This window comes from Phascolarctos cinereus, unplaced genomic scaffold, assembly GCF_003287225.1.
Source record: "Phascolarctos cinereus isolate Bilbo 61053 unplaced genomic scaffold, phaCin_HiC Scaffold_5;HRSCAF=322, whole genome shotgun sequence".
NCBI classification, from domain to species: Eukaryota; Metazoa; Chordata; class Mammalia; order Diprotodontia; family Phascolarctidae; genus Phascolarctos; species Phascolarctos cinereus.
Window position 1 is genome coordinate 176,115,185 of NW_027555958.1, and position 23,779 is coordinate 176,138,963.

At 39.9% G+C, this 23,779-nt stretch overlaps 1 protein-coding gene across 2 annotated transcripts in view; it reads left to right on the forward strand.

The window, feature by feature from the left end:
• The first annotated feature begins 7,121 nt into the window (after positions 1–7,121).
• RRAGD (Ras related GTP binding D) overlaps positions 7,122–23,779 on the forward strand; it is a 61,419-nt gene continuing 44,761 nt past the window's right edge. For both annotated transcript variants that reach the window (XM_020963070.2, XM_020963071.2), the window contains exon 1: positions 7,122–7,592. In XM_020963070.2, coding sequence (XP_020818729.1) covers positions 7,442–7,592 — 151 coding nt within the window. In that variant the 5' untranslated portion in view covers positions 7,122–7,441. The remainder of the gene's footprint in view (positions 7,593–23,779) is intronic.

Consider the following 23,779-nt stretch of genomic DNA (forward strand, 5'->3'; position numbering starts at 1 on the left):
AGCATTTGGTCAACACCCCAGTATGTGGGGCCCTCAAAATAGCTACCCCAGGATTAAGGTACTTTGTGGTTACACTACTCAAGAGCACAGCTCATAAGCCCCTACCTATGTTTGTACTTTTCCTCTAGTTAGCCAAAAGACACAATTAGTTCAAAGCAAAGGCATTTAATGAAATAGCATCATGGGGAAAAGCCTCCCTCCCCCCCAAAAAAGAAATTCATACCTTTTTTGTTTCTGTTAGTCCTATAACTACTATAAGCTATAGCAGACTGGAGCTAAGATGGCAGGGTGTGTAGCCCTGAAGAGAAAAGCCCAGAAGTTAGTAGCAGGGAACAGCAGAGACTATACCTCCCTTAACCTTACTGGGTAGAACAGTCTCAGTAAGAACAATATGAAGACATCATTAACAGAAGACATTTGTAGTCCTAGCTGCACTGCCGTGTGAGGTGTGGCCTGCCCCTTCCATGTGTGTTCTCTGTTCAAATGTGTCTCTTTCATGCATGTTCCTTATGTATGTTATATATTCTGTGAAAAAGAATTGGCTAATGATTGGTGTGGGGAGGTGTGTGGGAGAACCCCCAGACCTCAAATGCGCTCTACTTTATACACTTTCTTTTGGAATCAATGATTTCCTTTAAAATTCCCCCTCAGGTGCCATCTCCTACATGAAGCATTTTCTGATCATCTCCAACTTTATTTTATTTTATATTTATTTTATTTATTTTTATATTTTATTTACATATTATATTTATATTATCATATTAAATTTATTTTATATTATTTGTCAATCATGAAATAATAATTATTGAGAATCACAACTGTCCTGGGCCAGACATGAGCTATAAACCAGACTGAATGCCCTCCAAGGTACCCTGCCAACTCTAAATCTATGGCAGTGGAGGGGAGGGAAGGGAGGGGCAGAAAAAGCCTTAGGGCACCAGGAGGTTGCCATTCTGCTGAAGCACTGGTCCCTGCTCTGCTCAGGGTCAGGAGCATAGCCAATGGCAGAGAAAGTATCCCTAGAATCCTGTGAGCTTTCTATGCTACTAAAAGGGGGACGAAGTATAATACAGGTATAATACATCATGACTTTCCCCATCTTGGTTTCAATATATTGAAGGTCAGCATAAGAACTCAAATGGGAATTTTTGGGGAGTTTTGTGGAAGCCAGAGATGACACTCAAAGGCCAGCAGAGGACACAGTCAAAGTTTGGAAACTCAGAAATGCATAAAATATATGAATAGTATTGTATGTCAACCCAAATTTCAAAATAAGGTACTGTAAACACCCCATAAAAGAAAAAATAAAAAATTCAGACTTCTTTGGTACAAAGGGAGGGCCAAACATTTTTACATGGATTTACCAGATCGTGGGGGTGCCACCCCTCTAGTCCCTCAATGTGGAAGAGTTAACTGTATAATCCTAACATTTGTATCATGCCTATTATGTGCCCAGACTCTTTTTTTTTTTTTAGGCAATTGGGGTTAAGTGACTTGCCCAGGGTCCCACAGCTAGTAAGTGTCAAGTGTTTGGTCTGAGGTCACATTTGAACTCAGGTCCTCCTGACTTCAGGGCCGGTGCTCTATCCACTGCACCACCTAGCTGCCCCGTGCCCAGACTCTTTACAAATATTTCAGCCACTCTTCACAACAACCCTGGGATGTAGGTGCTATTATTATCCCCCTTTTACCATTGAGGAAACTGAGACAAACAGATTAAATGACTTACCCAAGGTCATACAGCTGGGAAGCTGTCTTCACTAATATCACTTATTACCCTACCCAATATGGTGTATACGTTATAACGTTCATTCAGATAACTCCAGCACTCTCTTTCCCATTGTACATCCATTAGTTTTAAGACTAGAGGTCAGCTGCCTGGAAGATGTATAGTGATTGATAGAAGTCATCAGATGGTGTTATTGGATTAGTCCAAATCTTTTGTCACTCCTGAAAAAACTAGTTAACTATATGCCCTGTAGATGATTAGTCAGTAGCATCATTATTTTATACAAAATACATCAATTACACAATGTATGTTAACAATTACACAAGGTGTGGGAAACTCCCAGGATGGAAACTCTCTCTTCCAACACAGGTTAGTATACTTTCTGTTCTGAGTGTTACTTGCATATGGCACCAAGAGCTTAAGTAACTTGCCTTGGGTCACAAAGCAGATATGTATTAGATGTAGTATTTCATCCAGCCTTTCTGACTTTATGTCCATTATGTCCATTGTTGCCTCTTGCACAAACTGAGTGACAAACATTTGTATCCCTATTTTATAGTTGGGCAAACCAGCACAACCACAAAATCTCAGAGTCAGAAGGTCCTTCCAAGGTCATTCTGTCCAAATTGGCCCCAAAGCTAGAAATGCCCTCTACAACATTCTAATCAAGTGGTCACTTAGCCTCTGTGTAAAAACCTCCACTGATGGGCATCCTTACTCCCAAGGCAGTCCATTCTGTTTTTGCATAACATCAATCTTTATTTTTAAAAAATTATATATTTTTTCAATTTGTAAAAATCTGCCTTTTCACACCCCCAAAACCCAGTCCCAAATGAGAATGAAATAAAAAGAAAACTCTTGTAACAAACATGTATAGTCAAGCAAAATAAATTTCCACATTGGCCACGTCCAAAAAAAAAAGTTTTATTCTGTACTCTGACTCCTTTACCTCTCTTTCAGGAGGTGGGTAGCATGTTTCATCAGGAATCCTCTGGAATTGTGGTAGGCCATTACATTGAACAGAGTTCCCAGTTCTATCAAAGTTGTTTGTCTTTACTATATTGTTGTCATTTTATAAATTTTTCTTTGGCTTCTGTTCATTTCACTAAATTATTAATTTTTAGAAAGGTGTTTCTTACACTGACTTCTAATTCTGCCCTCTGAGGCCAAGGCTAATTCCTCCAACTTTCACATATTTGAAGATATTGAGCATTTCTCCTCTCTTCTACAGGCTCCATATCCCCCAGGTCCTTCAGTTGACTGTTACATGGAACGGTCTTCATTCCCCTCATCATTCGGATCATCCTCCTTTGGACTGGAAACATTTTGTTTCTATGTTTGTTAAAATGTGGTGCCCAGAGAGCTTTAATGATTTGCACAAGATAGGTATCGAGATTTTAAAATTACAACTTGGAACCCATATTTCTAGACTGAATTATTTGGGCATAGTCTGAACTATTTGGGTCTAAACTCCAGTAAAATTTTATGTATTATATTCCTTCTGACTTTCCCAAACAATAGTTTATATTGAAGAAAATCCCCACATGACCACAGATCAAGAATTTTCAGAAAAATTAATATAGATTGAGAACTCTGTTCAGCCCAGTAAGTTTTTTTACCCCCAAATATCACTCCTAACCTGCTACCTAATGCTTGAAACTGTTTTAATAGTAAGAAAGCATTTTATCCCACAAGTCAGAGAATTAAAATGAAAATAGCCCTAGAGGAGTTAATGCATAGTATGAACTGAATTCACACTGTGGAGTAAATGATTGATATTAGATCTTTTTTGAAAGTCAGTTTTGATAGGAGAAGAAGCCTGAAAACAAACTTCCTGCAATTTGCCTACTTTGACCATTCTTTTCCAAGAAAAAAAATGCTAGTCTTTCTTTTTCAATTTTTAATTTATGGAATAAAACAAGCATTTTCATAACATAGTACAATTAAAAAAAGACAATTATACATGAAACTACAAATCTACTATGCACAACTTGCTATTCCTTTCAAGTATACAACAAAATTATCATGTAAATTTTTTTTCTTCCCTTCCCCACCCCCACCCTGGAGAAGGCTACCATTAGAAACAAACAGGTATATATATGTAAAAATTATTCTACGCATACTTCTGTTTATCAGTTCTTTCTCTAGAGGTAGACAGCATCTTTTTCCATGTCTTTTATAATTAATTTGGATATTTATAAGAGACAAAATAACTTATTCGATTCATTAATTGGGGAGTGGCTGAACAAGTTGTGGTAAATGTTTGTGATGGAATACTACTGTGCTAATGATGAACTCAATGATTTTAGAAAAACAGTCTTATTTTTTGAAAGATGCTACAAGAAGGACAGTTATTTCTAGAACTGGACTTCATCGTCTATTTTTCAGTATATATTTCAGTATATATATTTCAACATACTCATTTCAAAAATTGACAACACTGAAGTTATTATGACAACAAAGGAAATATACATTATTATTTTCTTTTTTATTGCTATTATAATGTAACATGATTCATTCTTGAAAGGAAAATAAAGTGAAACATCTGTACATCTGTCTGCCTCTTCTAACCAGCCAGGTGTGCCCCGAGGGTACATTAACTTACTTTACTGGAATATTAAGTTTTAGCTACATCTCTTAGGTTATTTAAGAAAGCAGTGCCTTCTAGGGGGCTCTGTGACCAAAAGTCATTCCCACCCCCTCCACTGAGCCATGGATTCCTGCAGAAGGCAAAATATTATCTGATGCTTAGATAGCCAAGAAGCCATTTGTGGCTTCTAGAGTCACATTTGTATAGGGTCATGAGGTTTTCAAAGTAATTTCTTTTCATAAACTATCTTGAATTGTAAACATATTGTTAGTTCCATTTTACATGTGAGGAAACTAAGGGTCTAAGATATTCAGTGACCACGGTCATTCTCAGAGAACTAGAACCTAGATCTTCTGACCCCAAGATCCATAATCTTTTCATTACATTATGAGGTTAAAGGGCGTCTTAGCTGCAACTTCTGAATTTTGGAGGAAACACTTGGGGAAGATCATAGCCCTAAAAATTTGAGTCTGGGATCAAGGCCTGGGCTAGCTCAGAAACTTTCCCCAAGCAGAAAGATGAATTTTTGAGTGATTCTTGTTGACTAAGGGCAGGTCTCATTTCAGTCTGCTCTTTATTCCGATGAAGTTATCTTCCCTGCTTCTAGGAAGAACCTAGAATGACCTCTGCCTATTCAGGAACAAAAGTTCTAGGACAGCCTTCATCTCCAGGGGTGACTGTGGTTAGACTCTCAAGAAGCTTGGTAAAGCTCTGGAAACTTCCCTAGAACCTGGTCTCAGAAGACCTGAGTTTAAGTCCCTCTCTGCTCCCACCTACCTTCCTCTCAATCAATCAATAAACATTTATTAAGCTCCTACCATGTGCCAGGCACTGTGCTATGCTGTGCTTTAAGTCATTGTTTCCTAAGCTGGATGGTCTCTAATAACATTGTTAAGGTTTGCAAAGTAGTCTTACATACAGTCTTGTTGGATAATCAAAATGATTCTGTTAAGATAAGTGCCGTTATTATCCACATTTTACAGATGAGGAAACTAGCCTAGAGGGATGAAGTGACTTATGTGTGAAGTCACATAGCTAGCAAAGGGTCTGGAATTCCAACACAGGTCTTTCTGACTACAAATCCAACATTTTAGCTACTAATCTATATGTATGTGTGTGTGTGTATATATATGCATATACATATGTATATATGTATGTGTTTGTATGGTTGTGTGTATTTGTATGTATATACAACACATACTCATAAGCACTCATGGATTCATGATGTGAGCCTAAAGAGTAATAAGAATAGTTCTACCTTCATGAGCAGCATTTACCCTTTAGTTAAGAATTGCAAACCTCCAACTCTGTACCTTCCCACCCTCACACTTTCATGTTCTGGTGTACGTGTGTGTGTGTGTGTGTGTGTGTGTGTGTGTGTGTACACATACAACGCCTGACTACACTGGCACCTGCCTGGTCTGGATCATTTCATTGGCTATCCTATTTATCTTATACTGAACTGGACAGAAGGAAGTTCACCCACATGATTGTTAGCAATAACCAGAAAAGGTCAGTATTCCTGGAAATATTACATCCTGTAGTGAAAAGCTTGTGGATGAAACGTGTTTTATTCTAACCTTCTTCCACCTCCCACTCCCCTAACTTTGCTGCCAAGCCTGAATTATAGGATTTAAAACTGGAAAGGACCTCATAGACCACCTAACTGCATATTGTGTTCAGACTGTTTTTTTCAGTCATGTCTGACTCTTTGTTTCCCCATTTGAGGTATTCTTGGCAAAGATACCAGAGTGGTTTGCCATTTCCTTTTCCTGCTCATTTTACAGATGAGGAAACTGAGGCAAACAGTGTTAGATGAACAGGGCTAAGCTATTTTCACAGGGTCACTTAGCTAGTAAGTGTCTGAGATGAGATTTGAACTCAGAAAGATGAGTCTTTCTGACTCCAGGTTCAGCACTCTATCCACTACACCACCTAGCTGACCCCAATTTCATTTTACCGAAGAGGAAACTGAGGACAAGAGAAGGTAAAGCACTTTCCCAAGGTCATGAAAGAAGTCAGTAAGTCAACAAGCTTTTATTAACAGCTTACTCTGTGGCAAGGAAAGAAACAATCATTTATTAAGCACCTATTATGTACCATGCACTGTGCTGAGGGCTTTATAAACATCTCTTTCGATCCTTACAGTCACGATGGGAAGTAGGTGGGATTTGAACCCTGGTCTCTTAAAAATTCATCAAGACACTGCACGATTTGTGTATTTCTCTTTGGAGCGATAATTTTGGGCTTCTAAAGCAATTCTCCTGCCTTGTAGACTAAGTACAACCAGCTGAGGAGTGGTCGAACTTGTACAGTGCCTGGGTACATCAGCACAAGTCTACAAACAGTGCATCGGTGCCCGGATATTTGCCAGCCCTCCCCCCGCCCCGACCAGCACGCACGAGGGATAACAATGTGAGGTGGGGGGGGCACTGCGGTGCTTTTTTGTCTTGGTATGAACAGACCAGCACGCGTGTTTGTGGAGCAACCACGTGCAGGAGCTGAAGGGGTGTGGGGTCCCCAACGCATCCATGGGATTGTGGCCCTGTGTGTATGTGCAGTGCCTGTGTGTGCCTGCACTTGTGCGGGCAGCTTGCATGAGTAGTTTTCTATGTGTGCTAGGTTTCCCAGTCCCTGCGCTGAGAGAGAGAGAGAGAGAGAGAGAGAGAGAGAGAGAGAGAGAGAGGAGAGAGAGAGAGAGAGAGAGAGTGTGTGTGTGTGTGTGTGTGTGTGTGTGTGTGTGTGTGTGTGTGTGTGTGACAATGTGTGTCAGGTGACTCGGGTCACGCAGTCTCTCTCTCCCTCTCTCTCCTCGGGGAGGAACTGCTCGGTTTGAGCTGACTCTCCTTCGCCAGGCGGGGCGGGAGGAGGGGGTGCACGATTGGGCACGGTGGAAAAAGTCCTGGACCGGGACCCCGGAGCCCGTGGCGAGGGTGGGAGGAACGCTCGCCTACAGGGCTCCATCATCTCCCTCCTCCCCTCCCCCTCCGGGAGGGGATAAGAAAAGAGGAGGCGAGTGAGCCAATTCAGAAACAGATTGCAGAGCGGCAAGCAGAGAAGAGTTGTGCACTCCCTCCCCTCTCCCCCTGGAGCCCACGCTGGTCGGGGGGAGATCCACCACGATGAGCCAGGTACTTGGGAAGCAGCAGCAGCAGCAGCAGCAGCAAGACGAGGAGGAAGAGGAGGAAGAGGATGAACTGGTGGGGCTAGCGGATTATGTGGACGGGCCCGACTCCTCCGACGCGGACCCGGAAAGCGGAGCCGAGGAGGGAGGTATGGGTCTCAGTCTACTCCCCCCCCATCCGCCTTTCCTTCTTCATCCCAGTACTTTTGATTTGAGCCCCTTTCCTCCCCCGCGAGTTACCCCGGGCTGCTTCGAGGCGCCCCTCTCCAGTCCCGGCTCCCGGGCGCTGCGCTCTGCCCGGCGCTCTTCATTTTCTGCTGCTCCTCCCCATTCCCCTCCTCTCTTCTTCTCTCCGCCCGCCCCCCTTGCTAGGTTTCTCTTTACTTGGCTGGAATAAAAGAAAACGAAGAAAGGAACAGAAGTGTGGGGGTGGGGAGAGGAAAGGAACTGGGGATAAAGGGGGGGGTGTCCAGGTGTAGGAGGCGGAGCAGAGAAGGGGAGGGAGCACAGAGATTGTGGTTAGGGGAAAGGGAGAAAGAGAAAGATTTTTTTTTCCCCTTCTAGAGAAGAAACAATAGCTCTTTGGTACCTTCCAGGTTAGTCCATCCCCGAGCACTTTGCTTTGGGTGGATGGATGGGACCGGATCTGAGAGGAGGGGGGAAGGAGGGAGGGGAGAGAAAGAATTGACTTGGCCTTTGTGTAGGACCTTACCACTACCCCCCCACCCCACCCCGGTGATACAGATGGTAATGCTGAGGTCAGACGTCGGCGGCTAAAAAAAGGGCAGCAAGAAACAGCGTGACTGTGGCAGGGTCGCTGGTCAGTTCTGCAGCTGCGAATGTCAATCCTACAGTCTGCCACTTTGTTGGGGGGGAAGAGGGGGAGAGAGAGTGAGAGTGTGTGTGTTGTCTCTGACTCTACAGAATGGAGGGAAAATTCATCTATATGTATGAAATGAACTAATGCTTTCCTCTGTGTGTGTGTGTGTGTGTGTGTGTGTGCGGGGGAGAATATTTGAGTGGCATCCTTGCTTCCCATGTCTCCTAGTAGATATAATAGTTATGATCTGTGATCAAAGTCTAAAGCCTGTCTGCCTATTGGTGGTGAGGATGGTGGTAAAAGGGAATGAATTTCTGTTTGGCCGCAGTAAAAGCTCCATCTCCAGTTAAAAGGGGATCAAATTGCACGAAAGCCTCTGAAAGAAATTTTGCATTTTACCCTGAGGCCTAAGGAACTACTCAGCAATTCCTAAGATTATTGTTTTTAACTCACGGGAGAAGGTTTGGGGGTGGAGGAAGAGCCTTTACTTTTGAGGTCACTTGGAAAGTTCTCCTGGATTGAAAAGGACACTGAAATTCTGTTGAATATATAACTTCAGGGTAAAGTTTATATGTTTGTAAAGAAGTAGAAACATTTGTATATTTTGCACTGAAAAAGTTGTGCAAACATGTTTTCTGTAAAGTACTTACTGCAAGGTAAGTGTATTTTTGTGAGTGTCTTGTTTTTAGTACTTTTTTTTTAAATCGAGAGTCCCTTAACAAAGCTATAAACTTTATATAGACAAATAGTCACAAGGAATTTTTTTCCCAAGCACCATTTCCTGGTAATAATTTTACACACCGTAGATTCTACAAGTATCTTTTGTTGTTGTTTTTCAGTCAAGTACAACTCTTCTTGACCCCGTTTGGGGTTTTCTTGGCAAAGATAGTGGAGTGGTTTGCCATTTCCTTCTACAGCTCATTTTACAGATGAGGAACTGAGGCAAATAGGGTTAAATGACTTGCCCAGGGTCACCGAGATAGTAAATTTCTGAGGCCAGATTTGAACTCAGGAAGATGAGTCTTCCTGACTCCAGGCCTGGTGCTCTGTCCCTTGTGCCACCTAGCTGTCCACAGGTATCCTTTTTTTGATGTAGTAGAATTTGGTATAAAACTTGCCTCTTGTGGAACCCATGATAGAAGAATTTAAGTTATTGACATACTAATGTAATAAAAACTAATAACTGATGTTTATGTAACATTTTGCCTAAGGTTTTTATATATAAGAAAAATTACCTCCTATTCTCTTTTACTGTAGATGAAAGTAGCCTTAAAAAAAGTGGTTTTTTTTTCACAAAGGCTGTCCAAAACATGTTTACTACACAAATAACATGACAAAAAATATTTCTAAGTTAAAGACAAAAAAAGTTTTTGAAGTCAGAAAACTTTTCAAAGTTTCATGCCCACCAGAGAGGATTATTATATCTTCTTCGGTAGCTTAAACTGGTGCACCAGGGCCTTACAGCCTAGTTTAGTATTCGGGTTGTCTATTTCCCTAGCTCTGCTGGTGATTGGTCCTCTAGTGCTGATCTTGCAGGTCACATTTTGTGTATGAAACTTTTCTGTCCTTTAGTCAAGTCTCTTGGGCTGCTTCCTTTAGTAATTCAGTTGTCCTGAATGTGACATTCTTGGACTAATTGCATTTGTTAGCTCCTCCTAGATTCACTGGAGGCGCCTTGGAGACTCAGAATGAGGACTATAGAGATTCAGGAAAGGGGTGTATTAGCACTGGACTCATAGTCTGATGCATGGCCCTAAAGACCTGTACTTGAATGGGTAGATGCAATACTTTAATAAATTAGGACTATATCAGAAAGCAAAAAATAAAAAAAGTCTAAACCATGATATACAGTTGAATGAATAACCTTTAGAGATTGTTCACCAATATGTTTATCTCTAATAAGATGTGAATGGACAGTGAGCTGGGCTTACAGTTGGGTTAGGGGAGGAGAGTGGGTTGGATTGCTTTTGAGGAAATAGCTCTATACTTTTACTGACCTCCAGCTTCTTCATGAAACAAGAGGCCTCTTTTTTTTTTTTTTACCATCAGCATGGGGAGGAGGGTTGGAAATGCTGTTTGCCCAAGAGGCATAAAAGACCACAGGACACAAAGAATTAAAAGTGAAGGTCACCCAGAGGGCGATGGTCAGGCTCATAGGTGGGCAGGAGCAGGCTTCGAGGTATTATGAATGAAGAATTGCACAGGAGAAATGGCATTAGAGATGTCATCAAAGAGAAGTATAACTGGAGGTAAGCAAAGTCATGTAGCAAGAGTCAGGGTTAACTGTTAGTGGACAATCTTGAAGACAGGCTTCACTGGTATTTGGAAAGGTCCGGGATATTTAATCCCTCTCATTTGGGTGGGTCTCTGGGTGAAAGATTTACCAGATGACAGGGATAAGTGTCCTAAGGGTTAAGACTTTGGTGGGTTGTCACTGGAGATCACAAAGAATGCTTCTGTCAGTCAGTCCCCAACTTAAAAGTGGAGAGGGCTGAGGGCTTAGAAAAGATATCTGCCTACTGTGTAGGTAGAGATCTGTTTATTTTGCAGTTAACAAAGGATAAGGGTAAGAAGATACTTCCTGAATGTGATTTGGGAGGAGAAGGGGGGCCTGAAAATTTAAGCATATAACCTTGTTTCACAGTGGCAGAATTACATTAATTTAGAGGTGATGTCACTGGTGACTAGGAGTATCCCATACAGGAAAACAGTGGAAATAAGCCTCTTCTTGGAGTCTATACCTGAGGACTGTCATGAGGGCTAAACTGTCAGGGAAAAGAATCCTTCTGGTACTTAAAAAAAATTGCTGTACTTACCTCAAAGGATTGAATTAAGGAGTGTAAGTAAAATGCTTTGTGTAACTGTTATACAAATGTCAGCTGGAAGGCAGTGTGGTGGAAAAGGCTGGCCTCAAGCCAGGACAACTTGGCTTCAAGCTCTGCTTTTGATACATATTTGTTGTGTCATCTTGGAGAAGTCACTTGTCCAAGCTCAGACAAATTGTCAATCTACATTGGTGGAAGGAGTTTCCGTACTAAAAGTTCTTTAAACCAGTGTAGTCATTTTTGTTGTTGTCCAGTCATTTCAGTTATGACCTACTCTTCCGTGACCCCATTTGGGATTTTCTTGGCAAAGATACTGGAGTGGTTTGCCCTTTTCTGAGGCAAACAGGGTTAAATGACTTGCCCAGGGTTATGAAGCTAGTTAGTGTCTGAGTCTGGATTTGAACTCAGAAAGATGAGTCTTCCTGACTCCAGGCCTATGACTCTATCCACTGTGCCATCTAGCTGCCCAATGTAGTCATTAGTCTAGAGAAAAGTCAGCTATTATCATCATCATTATTGCCACTTATTGCTATCCCACCACAGGTTCCATGAGAAAACAACCTCATACCAAATTCTGCCTTAGTGAGCTTCTATTATACATAGAAAACTTTTGATATGTTGGTGGATTTCTGATTTCTTTGATGAAGGTGCCAGCTTCAGTTATGCAGACTGCAACTCATCTGTACCTGCCTACCTTGTGCAACTCTTATTAGGAATCTTCGGTGGCTCCCTGTGGCCTCTAGGTTAAAATTAAAACTTTTCTGTGGCATTGGAAGTCCTGCTCTGGCATCTAAAGTCCTTTGCAGTCTTGTTCCAGCCTTTATTCCCAGACTGATTTCATATTACTGCCCTTTAGAAATTTTGCAGTCCAGCCAAATTGACTTACTTGCTATTCCTCATACATGACATTCTGTTATATCCCCCCCCATGCCTAGACTGTTATCCCTCCACACTTATTTGCAGCCCTAGATGCCTTCAAAAGACCTTCTCCTTATTCCTATAATTAATTGTTAGTGCTTTTCCACCTAATTGTTTTGCATTTATTTTGCATATATTTTAGATTTATTAATGTGTAGACTACTAAAAGGGCAGCTAGGAGGCATGATGGAGAGAGTGCCAGGCCTGGAGTCAGAAAGACCTGAGTTCAAATCCAGCCTCAGATTCTAGCTATGTGGTCCTGGGCAAGTCACCTAACCCTGTTTGCCTCAGTTTCCTCATCTGTAAAATGAGCTGGAGAAGGAAATGGCAAACCACTTCAGTGTCTTTGCCAAAAAAACTCCAAATGGGGTCATGAAGAGTTAGACATGACCAAAAACAACTAACAATAACAACAGCAAAGATGACTAAACCCAGAAGAATGTGAGCTCCTTAAAGTCAGGTACTGTTTCTGTCCTATAACCACAGGACCTAGTACAGTATTTGACAGTGTATAATAAATGCTTTTTGGATTGGATTGAAATGAATTGAATCTGTCCTGCAAATTCTCTACAAGAGGATCCACCCAAAGTTCTGTAGTCCTGAAAAATGAAAAAGAAACATCCTTCCCCCAAGATATCAATATTTTTAAGCTACTCTGCTTATCTTTCTTTATTGTGTCTTCTTTCTGCCACAGTTTTCCTGTCATTCTGTTATCCTCTCCCTTCTTTGCCTTGTATTTCTATCATTAATTGACTGAATTCCACAAGTTTATTCCCTTAAATTATGTCTCTTTTGACCTTCTCTTCTGCTTTTGCTTTCCCTCCTCTGATTTTGATTTCTATGCCTTATGTTGTTTTCTAATTTTGTCACAGTATTTTGACACTCTCCTGAAATCTGCTCTCTCTTCTCATTCTGACTCCAGTGGGAAAGTTTTTGGACATAGTACAGTATCTTCCTTTTCTCCTCTCACTTTAAGATTGGCTTGAATGTGACTTTGGAATTTAGACCCTTAAACAGACTTGGGGAATTCATGTACTTGATTGGACTCCCCAGTGGCACACATTTCCTCTACTCAGGAATCCCTGCAGGGTCTTTGCTGCTCACTTGCTTTAATAACATGGTCCAGTATTTCATGCCACGTTTTTGTGTTGGCCGGGAAGAGGCCAATACGTACCTCCGATTTTGGGGCTTTCAGCAATCTTTCAAATGCTTAAATCCTTCTGACCTTGAAAGGATCCTGTTCTTCCACAGGTTGTAGTCTCCTTGTGTTTAGGTCAAATTTACTTTTACTGCAAGTAAGCATTTATTAAATGCCCACTGTATGCTAGGCCTTGTGCTAGGCTCTGGGGATTCTAAGACAAAAAATGGAAACATTTTGCTGCCCTCAAGGAGCTTACATTCTGGAGGAAGAGAAATTGCTTAGTGTATCTGACTTTCACTGGCATCTCCAGTAGGAATATTAAGAAAAAGAGATTCATTTAGAACACGTAGAATTTTATAGCCAGAAGTGTCGTCTAAAATCATATAATTTCGCCTTCATGTTTTGTGTTTTTTCTAAGAAATTTTGATAACAAAAGGTCATGAACTTACAGCATCAACAAACATGACTATTTCTAATATACAAAGAGCAGAAAAATACAAAATTGTGAAGCTGTGTACAGTTTTAAAAATGCACATTAAATTTAACATTATAACAAAACTGCCCTGCTTGTCCATATCCCCTTTTGAACTTCCTTTTGGTCATGATCCTCTCATTTTTGCAGATGAGGGAAAAGGCCCAGAAAGGTCATAGGATCAGAGGTTTAGAGTTAAAAAGGACCTTTATAATCCAGCCCCCTTATTTTACAAATAAGAAAACTGAGGCCCATGGAGGCAAAATGATGTGACTAGAATCACAGAAGTAATGAATGTCAGAGGTAGGATTTGCTAGTGTGCATTCCACATTATCTCATTGCCTCCTTAAGTGAGGTGACTTGCTGAAAGTAAAGGGTGATTATGGGGGCCTTGTTTTTTTTTAACAGGAAGCTAACTCAGAAACTTATTTGGTAGCTGGTAATTGAGGTAAAAGGATTCAGAGGTTTTGTCCTTTTTTCCCCATCCCCTCAGACCCTTCTCCCCTAAATGCACTCTCTCTCTCTCTCTCTCTCTCTCTCTCTCTCTCTCTCTCTCTCTCTCTCTCTCTCTGGAGAGGTGCCTTACTGTTTTTTTTCTTGCTTAATGAGGACTTAGCCAGTCAGGACCACTTTTCCAATGGCTGAATGACTGCACAGTAATCTATTATGGTAAGTGTGACTGATTATCCACTGGCATGCCTGCTCCAAGTTGCCCAGCCAGTTGTCAGATACTACACAGAGGAATGCAGGTTGTGGATGGACAATGTGATTTTCATTTCCTGTTGCCCCTCATTCACAGGGAAATCTCTGATTCTTTCTGAACCAAGTGCTCCCGACAAAGTTAGGCTCGAAAATGTTTCACCTGAGAGAAGAGCTAAAATTTTCCTGATCAAGGACTGCTCCAAGGTTTTTTAGGCCAGTTCAGCTCCTTCCATTACTGACTCAGTCACCTTTTCCATGTCCTTTCTGGGAAGCCAGACTGAGATAAGGCAGACTTTTTTTTTTTCTGTTCCCTCCCAAGATTAGACTGCTAGGGAAGTTACTGCAATTAAGGAAGTTTAGGCAAGCCACTAAAAAATTCCATTAGATCTAATGACTTTTAGTAGGAACACATTGACTTGGACTGTATTCTAAATGCCAAAAAAATAACAATAATAACAAGGACAGAAGTTAAAGCGAAAGAGATAACAGAAAATAAATTTCCCCGTCACAAAATTCTTCCAGATCAGTTTTGTAACTTAAGATGGGGACTGTATTCATCTATATCTGTTTACCTAAGTATTCAGCCAGTTTCCTCATATGTAAAATGAGGGCATAGGACTAGGGGCACTTGTAAGATCTTTTCCAGCCCTAAAGCTATCGTTTGGACTTCCTTTGTTTATATACATGGCCACCTTTGTCAAGATTTATGGCTATGGTTGAATAGGGAGAATGTAAGCTCTCTGAGAGCAGGAACTATTTCATGTTTGTCTTTCAATCCCTGGCACATAACACAGCTCCTGGTACCATATAGGGCCTTAATAAATGATTGTTTAGATTGAATTGAATCTCTGAAAATTGAAATTTTCAGCAGCTCATTGAAAAGCAGGGACTTTGAGGAGCTGAATTGTAGAGACTAAATCTTTTCTTTGAAGACTCAACCAGAAAGTGATTTTCTTCTTCAGATAGTTTCATTACTGTTAACCAATTCATTTTCTCATTATCCTTTGAAAGTTGCTAAAGATAATTGTCCCTTGGCCTTCTGATAATGGAACTACAGCCCAAAGGAAGATTACACTGTAAATAAAAAAGATGGCAAAGATTAGGACAAATGCCTGGCTAACCTAAATGCCCCTTTGTTGAGTACGAGGTTCTTTTCCTCCTATTCTGTGACTGCCAGAAATCTATTTAGTACAGTCTGTTCAGAGACAGAGGGGAGGCTGGTCTAGCTTGGGATTCCTCCTGGCTCCAAGATCCTGGATTTTAAAAATATTTTCATATTTTTTTCTTTAAAACATTTTTGATTGATATCTTTTGGATTTACATAGTTTTAACTTCCCAATATATCCCTGTCTCTTCTTCTATCCATGGAGCCATCCCCTGTAACAGCAAATAAAAGGAAATAGAAATATGGCTCAGCAAAACTAACCCACACATCAACCCAATCTGACCATATATGCAATTTTTTTTGTCTGTAGTCTCTTACCTCTACAAGGAAGAGAGGGAGGTTTTGTAAACATTCTTTTAAAAAGAGGTAAATAGATATTCAAAGCAGTTAAATGATTTGACAAAGCTTGAACTCTCTCTCTCTCTCTATATATATATGTGTGTGTGTATATATATATATGTGTGTGTATATATATATATATGTGTGTGTGTGTATATATATATATATATGTATGTGTGTGTATGTGTGTGCGTGTGTTTATACACACGCACACACAGAGGCTTTTGGGCTCACTTTACCGGTTCCCACTCATATGGGCAGGTATGGTCTCCAGGATTCAGTTACCCACCCTCTCAAGATTCTTGGAGTAACCCAGAGTAGTTAGGAAATTATTTTTCTAATATTAAAACCCTCATGAGCCCTGCATTGGTGTGCTTCTCCCAGTGATTATTAGTTGCTGTCAATTAGCCAGCTAGATTTTAGAAACAGGCATTTACTAAGGTGCTGTAGTGAGAACTGTAGGTACAAATGTTCTCAAACAACCCCTTCCCCCACAAAAAATAAAATAAAATAAAATCTAGAACACACTCTACCACAAGTACATGCAGAGTTCAGGGGGGAAAGGGTTCAAGATTACAGAGGTCGGGTGGCAAAGGGATAAACTTACAATTTCTGATTATTAGAACCAGAAAAGTTCTTTTCTCCCCTCATCTAGTCTTGATGAAGTTATTTATAAAAAGCATGGTGTGACATCCTGCTGGGCTTCTAGTGGAAGGCTGAAGCTACCTTTTCTCACTGTGCCTGATTTGTCTTCTGCTCCCAGTCAACATGCAGCTCTCTGTCACTGCTGTTCCAGGGACCCTGAAAGCCCTGAATCTTCCAGTCTTTTGAGTTTTTCAAGGTTCTTCTCTGGTCAAGGACAGTGTAAGGGGGAGATTGAGGCTCTCTCCCCTCCCATCACCTGCCCCAAATGATTCCTTTTCAGGGGTTTAGCTGGAATTATTTCCACTACAGGGCCACTATTGAATGGTCAGGTTCTGAACTGGCTTGATATTTTTATACAAGCCCCACAGGACATGACTGAGTCCTTTCAGCCAGTCCCAATACATTTTTTTTTGTTGTAATGTCATTTCATTTCATCCAGTGGATTTCATCCTTCAGAATTAACTAAGGACTTTTCTCACTGAATTTATGCCTTTGATTAATTGATTCGTTAGCAGTATTTTTAAAGATTAAGGTTACTTTATATGGGGTGGGGTGACTGATTCATTAATTCAGTCAACCCACACCTTTACAAATGTGCAATGTGCTTCAGTAGAGGAGAACATCTTTTCTTTTAAGATGTAATCTGTAGTAATACACCATCAGACATGTCCTTTGTCTTTGAGTTTTCAGTCTTAAACTTTTAGAAACTTTCACAGTTTTGCTATTTAGAACATAAGAAATGTAGTGTAGTAGATAGAAAAAACTAACAGATTGTGTTCTTGGCTCTGACTTTTGACTTGACTTGACTTTGAGCAAATCATAGGATCAGAACTGGAAATCCAGCCAGATGCTTTCAGGCAAGTAAGTGAATATTAAACCAGAAGGTTTTAAATATCCTCTGTCAAGGTGCTTCTTCGCTCTCTCACTCCCACACACATACCATGTATACCTTTTTCTTTTTTCTGTCTTCCTTCCTCTCCCTCTTCCTTTCCTGTTCCCTTTCTCCCTTCCATTCTTGTCCTACTATTTCCTCTTTTTCCTTCTCCTTTCTTTTTCTTCTCTACCTAGATCTCATTCATTAATTCATTCATTCCACAAATACCGAAGTACCTTCTATGTAAAAAACACTGCTAGATACTGGAATAGGTACAAAGTTTATTTTTTTAAAAAAGTGGTTAAAGAGTCTATAAAACTAATATAAGAGAGAGATGAGATAGATGAAGACAATGCAAAATATTATGTAAATGCTCTAGAGGATTAAAAAAATATAGTGAGATTTGAAGGGGGAAAGATCATTTGAATGGCAACTTTTTTCTTTATAAAAGTAAATGTCTATTTTATTTAGCTATAAAATATAATTTTATTGTCTTTATATCACCAATATTTCTCACTGCTTTCATGAGAGCCATACCTCATAATAAAGTACGAATAAAGGAAGGGAAAAAAAGTTCTGGAAAACTTAAGTAACATATCAAAAAAGTCTAACATAATAGTATTCCACACCCATTGTCCCTGCATTGTGCAAAGGTATCTTATCTTCTCATACCTCTTCATTGAGGCCAAGCTCAGTCCTTATAATTTCACAATATTCGTCTTCGGTTGTTTTGTTGTTGTTATTTCCATTTATATTTTGTAGCCATTATATGTGGGCAGCTAGGTAGATGGAGCCCCAGGCCTGGAGTTAGGAAGATTTCAGTTCAGATATGGCCTCAGATACTTAACTAGCTGTGTGACCCTGGGCTAATCACTTTACCCTCTTTGCCTCAGTTTCTTCATAGGTAAATTGAGCTGGAGGAAGAAATGGCAAACCATTCCAATATCTTTGCCAAGAAAACCGCAAATGGGTCACGAAGAGTCAGATACCAATGAAATAACTAAATAACGTCATTATGTTTATTGCTTTTCTGATTCTGCTTCCCTTATTCCGTATAAGTTGATAGAAGTTGTTTCCATGTTTCTCTGTATTTATCATATTGTGTGTGTCTTATTGCTTAGCAGTATTCTGTTACTTTCTTGTGCTACAATTTGTTTAGCCATTTCTCAGTTGATGAGCATCTAGTTTGTTTCTAGTTCTCTGCTGCCACAGAAAGTGTTCCTTTAAATATCTTGGTGTGTTTGGGTTATCACTCACCTCCTTAGGATGTATGCTTAGAATCTCTGGGTTGAAAGGTATGGACATTTTAGCCACTTTATTTGCATAATTGCAGATTTCTTTTCAGAATGGTTGTACCACTTCACAGCTCCACCAATAATGCATTACTGTGCTTGTTTTTCCATAACCCCTCCAACATTGACTATTTTCATCATTTGTCATCTTTGCTGATTTGCTTGGTATGAAGTGAAACCTCAGCGTTGTTTCGACTTACATGTCTTTTATTAGTGATTTGAAGCATTCTTTCATAGGATATTTAATAATTCATACTTCTTTTGAGGAACATTTGTTCATATCTTCTGGCCACTTGTCTTTACACATTGGGGAATGACCTTTGCTCTGAAATATTTCTTACAGTTGTCTATATATCTTGGATATCAGACACTTAATGGGGATAATTAATACAAACATTTTTTACTACTCAATCACTTCCCTTATCCCACTGCATTAGTTTTATGGGCACAAAAGCTTTTTCAATTCCATGTAATCAAAATTATCAATTTATTCTTTTATAATTGCCTTTATCCCAGACAAGTCTTTCCAGGTCTCTGCAACTGCTGTTGCCTTTCCCTCCTAGATTGTCTTCTGTCTACTTTGTATCTGTTTCATTTGTAACTAGTTATTTTCTTGATTGTCTCTCATCAGAGCTCCTGTGGAGGGCAGGGACTGTTTTTGTCTTTCTTTCTAATCCCAGTGCCTGGTACATCATAAGTGCTTAATAAATATTTGTGGACTATTAACTGCTAAGTATTCACTCCTACCCATAACTGAGAAAGATATTATGATCTGCTTCTCCTATAGATTTTTTTATGGCATAATCTTTAATGCCCAGGTCACATTCATTTTGAGTTTTTGGAATGTGATGTAAAATAGTTGGACTAAGCCTAATTTGGACCAGAATGATTTCTAGTTTTCTCAGCAGTTCTTATCGGACAGGGAATTTTTTCCTAGGTAATTTTATGTTTGGGAGTTTATTGAACTATGGGTTATTGAATTCAATTATTTCTGATTCATCTTTGTCCAATTTGTTTCATAGATCTACATTTCTGTTTGTTAACCAATACCAAATGGTTTTTTGATGACTGCTGCTTTATAATGTAGTATGAGGTCTGGAAGTGCATTGTTCCTTTCATTCCTGCCTTTTTATTATACTTTGGTTCCTTTTATTTTCATTATTCCTACCTTTTTCATTATCAACAAGTGTTAGTTGATTTAAGGAATTATGATAACCAAGAGATTTTAACTACCTCTAAAGGTTAAATGAATTACCATAGTCAGAGCTCAGAAGACCCTCTTGGAGTTATACTTTTTGATTAGTGTGGGTGAAAATAAGGGACATGTGAGTAGAAACCTCCAACAATGTTTTTCTTCTCTTCTCTAGGCCACAGAATCAAGTACACACAAATTTTAGCTGTAGGTCACTCAAGCAAAGAGAAAGAAATTGATGGAAAGGGAGTCCCTTGCCACCTTGCTCTCTCTGCAGTAGGACAGACCACTGTTTACTCTTATTGTCTTTCACATTTCCTCTGTGTGAAATGAACGTTTAGCATTAAAGTAGACACGTGGCCCTAGGGGCATCAGCACCAGCACCACCAACTCTAGTCAGCTGGAAGGCAAGACAGCTGAGCCAAAGCATTGAGGTGCCCCCCAAGGAAGAGACAGGAAATGGCATGAGCAAAGTGGAAGAGACCCTCATCAGCACAAAATGATTCTACCTTTCCTCAGGCAGAGGCAGATGCCCAGAACCCATGTCTAAGAGCTATACCTTTGAGGAGTAGCATCCCTCCAGGATACTATAGGCCATGCCTTTGTTCACCCTATAGCCCCATCCTTCTTAGTAGCCACAGGTACTGATGACCCAGGAAAAAAAAAAGCTCTCATTACCTATGTTCTGGGCACCATGAAATAGTTCAATGTCAAAGGGATTTGGTTTTATCACTCAAAGTGAAGGAGATATGTTTGTATAATCAGTTTCATTTCCATTCTGTACTCTGGCATAATTGTATACCTTACCATATAGGCCACCTGGTCTTAACATCTGCTTTGCTGTTGTGCCCCAAGAACCTTTGGGCCAGTTGCTATCTGTTCTGCTTCTGTGCCTCCTAGACCACTGGGCCTTAGTCTTCATTCTCTGGTCCAGTGGACACCAAGCTTTTTTGATCACATACCCTTATCAGTAAAAAGATTTCAGTGTGAATTCCCAGTACATATATGTATGTGTGTGTGTATCTAAAAATGTGTGTCTGTAATACATATGTATGTGTATATATGTGGTATGTGTATATATACACATACATGTATCTTTTTATGACTGAGATTTTGAGATTTAGTGGTTTCATTTCCTCTCTACATAAATCCCTGTCTATATTCCCATTAAGAAACAGATTGTTTTCAGAGATTTGAGGCTGCTCAAACTTGGTAGGCAATATCTTATAAACTCCTGTAGCTAACAAATATTTATTGAGGAACATCTGTCTATGCAGCACCAGGGCCAATCATGGTGAATGATCAAATGAGTTTTATAGGGACCTGCAATTGGTTGCTTGATGACTGCAGAAAGTTCAAGGCTACCTTGATCTAGAATATTTAAAGAACATTGGACATCATGGATGACTCTGAATGTTTTTAATGACATCCCAACAAGGAAGCTTCCACATGCATAATCAAGCTATGAGATTTGTGAATTAGGTCAATATCTATTTTATTTAATGTGAAAAAAGTGAATCTGTGTATGTCTAGCATGGACCAAATGAGATTGACTTTTATTAATGATGTTCTAGTCTATTGTTTCCCAGTATAGTAGTAAAATGCTAGACGTGGAGACAAGTTCTAGGTTCAAATCCTCTTCTACTTACTACTTGTGTAGCAGTGTAGAATTTACTTACCTTTCTTGTCTTCAGTTTTTCATCTATAGATTGAGAGGATTAGAGTCAATGATCTCTGAGGTTATTGTTGCTGTTCAGTTGTGTCCAACTCTTCATGACCCCATGGACCAAAGCATGCCAGGCCCTTCTGTCTTCCATTATCTCCCAAAGTCTGTCCAAGCTCATGTTTGTTGCTTCCATGACACTATTTATCATATCATCCTCTGCCATTCCCTTTTCTTTTTGCCTTCAGTCTTTTCCAATATCAGGGTCTTTGCTAATGAGTCCTGTTTTCTCATTATGTGGCCAGAATATTTAAGCTTCAGCTCCAGTATTTGTCTTTCCAAGGAATAGTCTGAATTAATTAAATATTGACTGATTTGATCTCGTAGCTGTCTAAGGAACTCTCAAGAAGTTCTCTCGACCGCTACAATTTGAAAGTGTTAATTTTGTGGCACTTAGCTTTCATTATAGTTCAACTCTCACAACCATACATTTCTACTGGAAAAAACATACCTTTGACTATATAGAATTTTGTTGGCAAGGTCATGTCTCTGCTTTTTAGTATGCTATCCAGATTTGCCATAGCTTTCCTTTCAAGGAGCAAGCCTCTTTTAATTTCATGGCCGCAGTTGCCATCTGCAGTGATCTTTGAGCCCAAGAATACAAAATCTGATACTGCTTCCATTTCTTCTCCCTCTATTTGCCAGAAAGCAATGGAATCAGTGGCTGTGATCTTAGTTTTTTAATGTTAAAATTCAAGCCAGTTTTTACACTCTCTTCTTTCACTCTCATCAAGAGGCTTCTTAATTCTTCTTCACTTTCTGCCATCAGGTGGTATATCATCTGTATATCTGAGATTGTTGATGTTTCTCCTGGCAATCTTAATGCTTTGCCATTTCCTTCTCATTTTACAGATGAGAAAACTGAGGCAGACATGGCCAAATGAGTTGCCCAAGGTCACCCTAGTGAGTGTCTGAGGCTAGATTTGAACTCAAGAAGATGAGTCTTCCTGCCTCCAGGCCTGGCTGTCTTTCCACTGTACCACCTAATTGCCTTTGTAACTTGGCCCCCTACCTTTCCAATCTTCTTAGACTTTAATCCCTCCTATGACCCAGTAACTCTGGCCTCTTGGCTTTTCCACAAACAAGAAACTCTATCTCTTGTCTCTGGGCATTTTTTTCTGGCCATCCCCCATACCTGGAATGCTCTCCATTCTTTACTCTGCCTAGTGACCTCCCTGGCTTCCTTTAAGCTCCATCTAGAATCCCATCTCTTACAAGAAGCCTTTCCCAACCCTTCTTAATTTTAGTCCCCTTCCCTCTGTTAATTGCTTACTATTTTTCCTCTGTATAGCTTGCTTTGTACATACTCGTTTTTATGTTGTCTCCTCATTAGATTATAAGCTCCTTGAGGTCAGGGACTGTATTTTGCCTCTTTTTGTATATCCAGCACTTAGTATGTTGCCTAGTACGTAGTAGGTTCTTAACAAATGTTTATTGATTGATTGATTATTCATTCAGCTGAGCTCAAATGTAAGGGGAAAGTGGCAGATTTTCAGTGATGTTAGCATCTTTGGAATTTCACTGCTAAATCTCGTGTTCATTAATTAAAAAAAGATAAATGCTGGCTTAAATACTGCCTGCCAATCCTTCCTTTTCTGTTTTTCATGATTATGGTTTGTCCCTCCTATTCCCTCTCAGTTCACTATGCTATTGATATATAGCTTGTGATGACTCGCTGTGAGTGAATATCATAAACTCAGTGCTGGAAGTGAGAGAAAGAAAAGGGAAGTGGGAGATCTTTTGTAGTATTTCAGTTGAAGAAATAAGGAAATAGGATGCTTTAAGTAGTAGGCATGATCCTTTGAGGTAAGATTGCTAAACTTGAGTATTATGAATTTAGGTCTTTCTGAAAAGAATTGTTTGCTTATACCACACCTTAGGCACTCTGCCCAAAGTCACATGTCATAAAGAGCAAAATCAGCTTGTATACCTTGATATCGGCAGTGTCCCAGGTGTCTATTCCTTTGTTTAGTTATTCTCTTTCCTCTAATTCTGGTTTCTTCCTAAATGACATAGAAGGATAAGGGGAAGAGGAGAGATTGTTACTCACAAGAAAATAATCTGCAGAAATTACATCTTTATGATAAACTTTTAAAAGGCTAATTAATATTTTTCTTTTTGGGGGCATCTAGGTGTCATAGTGGCTAGAGCACCAGCCCTGGATTCAGGAGGACCTGAGTTCAAATCTGTCCTCAGACACATAACACTTATTAGCAGTGTGACCCTGG